Source organism: Sinocyclocheilus grahami, unplaced genomic scaffold (genome assembly GCF_001515645.1).
Source record: "Sinocyclocheilus grahami isolate Dianchi unplaced genomic scaffold, SAMN03320097.WGS_v1.1 scaffold38191.1, whole genome shotgun sequence".
NCBI lineage: Eukaryota > Metazoa > Chordata > Actinopteri > Cypriniformes > Cyprinidae > Sinocyclocheilus > Sinocyclocheilus grahami.
In genome coordinates, this window is record NW_015523171.1 from 1 (window position 1) to 1,348 (window position 1,348).

Consider the following 1,348-nt stretch of genomic DNA (forward strand, 5'->3'; position numbering starts at 1 on the left):
AATATTGAGATATAAATTTTTTTATATTGCCCAGCCCTACTAGAGACAAACTCTTTAAATCACATCAATATGTATAGTGGTCTAATTGGACAGTCATTGCCTGGAATGCAAGCCTTTCATAATTTCTCTTGACTTTGAGATGAGTCTTTTTATAAGGCATGTTATAGCTTAATGACCACTCCTGCTCAATTATTATTTTTTTTTTGCCAGAAAAATAACCATATTTTGGCCTTAAGATGTCTCTGAACCTGACACTGGATCTCTCGTTGAGGCACTTTCCAACAAACCGATCACCGCCTTCAGCTCGTCACCAGTCGGGAAGGACTTTTCCCAAGCTTGCCTGACTTAGTAGTCAGCGTTATATTGGTATGGTATGACTCGAGTTGGTGTTCAGGAGGATATGCAGACTGGTTTGCCGTTCTTGTCGTACTGGTACACCAGCATCTTGATGCAGTGTGAGTTGGCTGGTGAGATCCAAGGACTGCTGGTGATGGAGAAATTGTGACTGGCGTAAAATGGCGGCTGCTTCCTGCATTGGAAAAGGGCTTTTAGCACCGTGCCGGCCATCCTGCGGAAACGCTTGCTGATGAAGCAGTACAGGAAGAAGTTGACACCGGTGTTGAGCAGCGCGAGCATGTTCGCCACGTCTGTGACCAAATGCAGCAGCTTGGCTGGTCCAGGCATTGCCGGTTGGGCCGTGTAAAGGTGGTAAAGGATCATGAGGGTGCGTGGTGCCCAAAGCACAGCAAACACTGAGGTGATGGCCAGCAGGATGGCCGTGGTTTTTCCGGTGGAGTAGCCACGCAGACCGAAGCAGCTACGGCGGCAACGGAGCTTGCGTACGATGATGGCATTGAGTGAGAAGAAAACAGAGCACGGGAGCAGGTAAACCGTTGCACAGTGGACCCAAACCAACACGTGCTGGCCTGCGCTGCTGTTGCGGCCACTGGCGCTTGCTCCCGGCAGACCGTGCCACAGCTCCGGCCACCAGTAATATGGGACGCTGGTGATCAGGCAGCCAACATACACCACCAAGATCACTTTGCGAGTTCGGGCTGGGTAGGAGACTGTGTGGTAGCGCAGCGGATGGCACACGGCAATGTAGCGGTCCACGGTCAGGGGAACCGTGATCCAGATGGAGGTGTGGATGGAGGAGAACTCCAGCACCTGCACCACTTTGTTTAGTGAGTGGGGCAGAGGCACTCCGAGAATGAAGTCTTCCAACAGGAAGTCCACGAACACGATCATCAACAGGACCAGGATGTCGGCTACAGCCAGGGCCAGTAGGTAGTTATAGGATGACTTCTGTCGCCGTAGCACCAGCTGAGAAAGGATGATCACGGTGAGG

General features: G+C 51.3%; 1 protein-coding gene across 1 annotated transcript; it reads right to left on the reverse strand.

Annotated features, from left to right (window-relative positions):
* Positions 1-252: 252 nt before the first annotated feature.
* Positions 253-1,344, reverse strand: LOC107580636 (probable G-protein coupled receptor 139; the record flags this gene model as incomplete). The annotated part of the gene is made up of 1 exon (XM_016266309.1): positions 253-1,344. A coding segment is annotated over one exon (954 nt), but the record flags the coding sequence as incomplete, so codon positions are not given.
* Between the last annotated feature and the right edge of the window lie 4 nt (positions 1,345-1,348).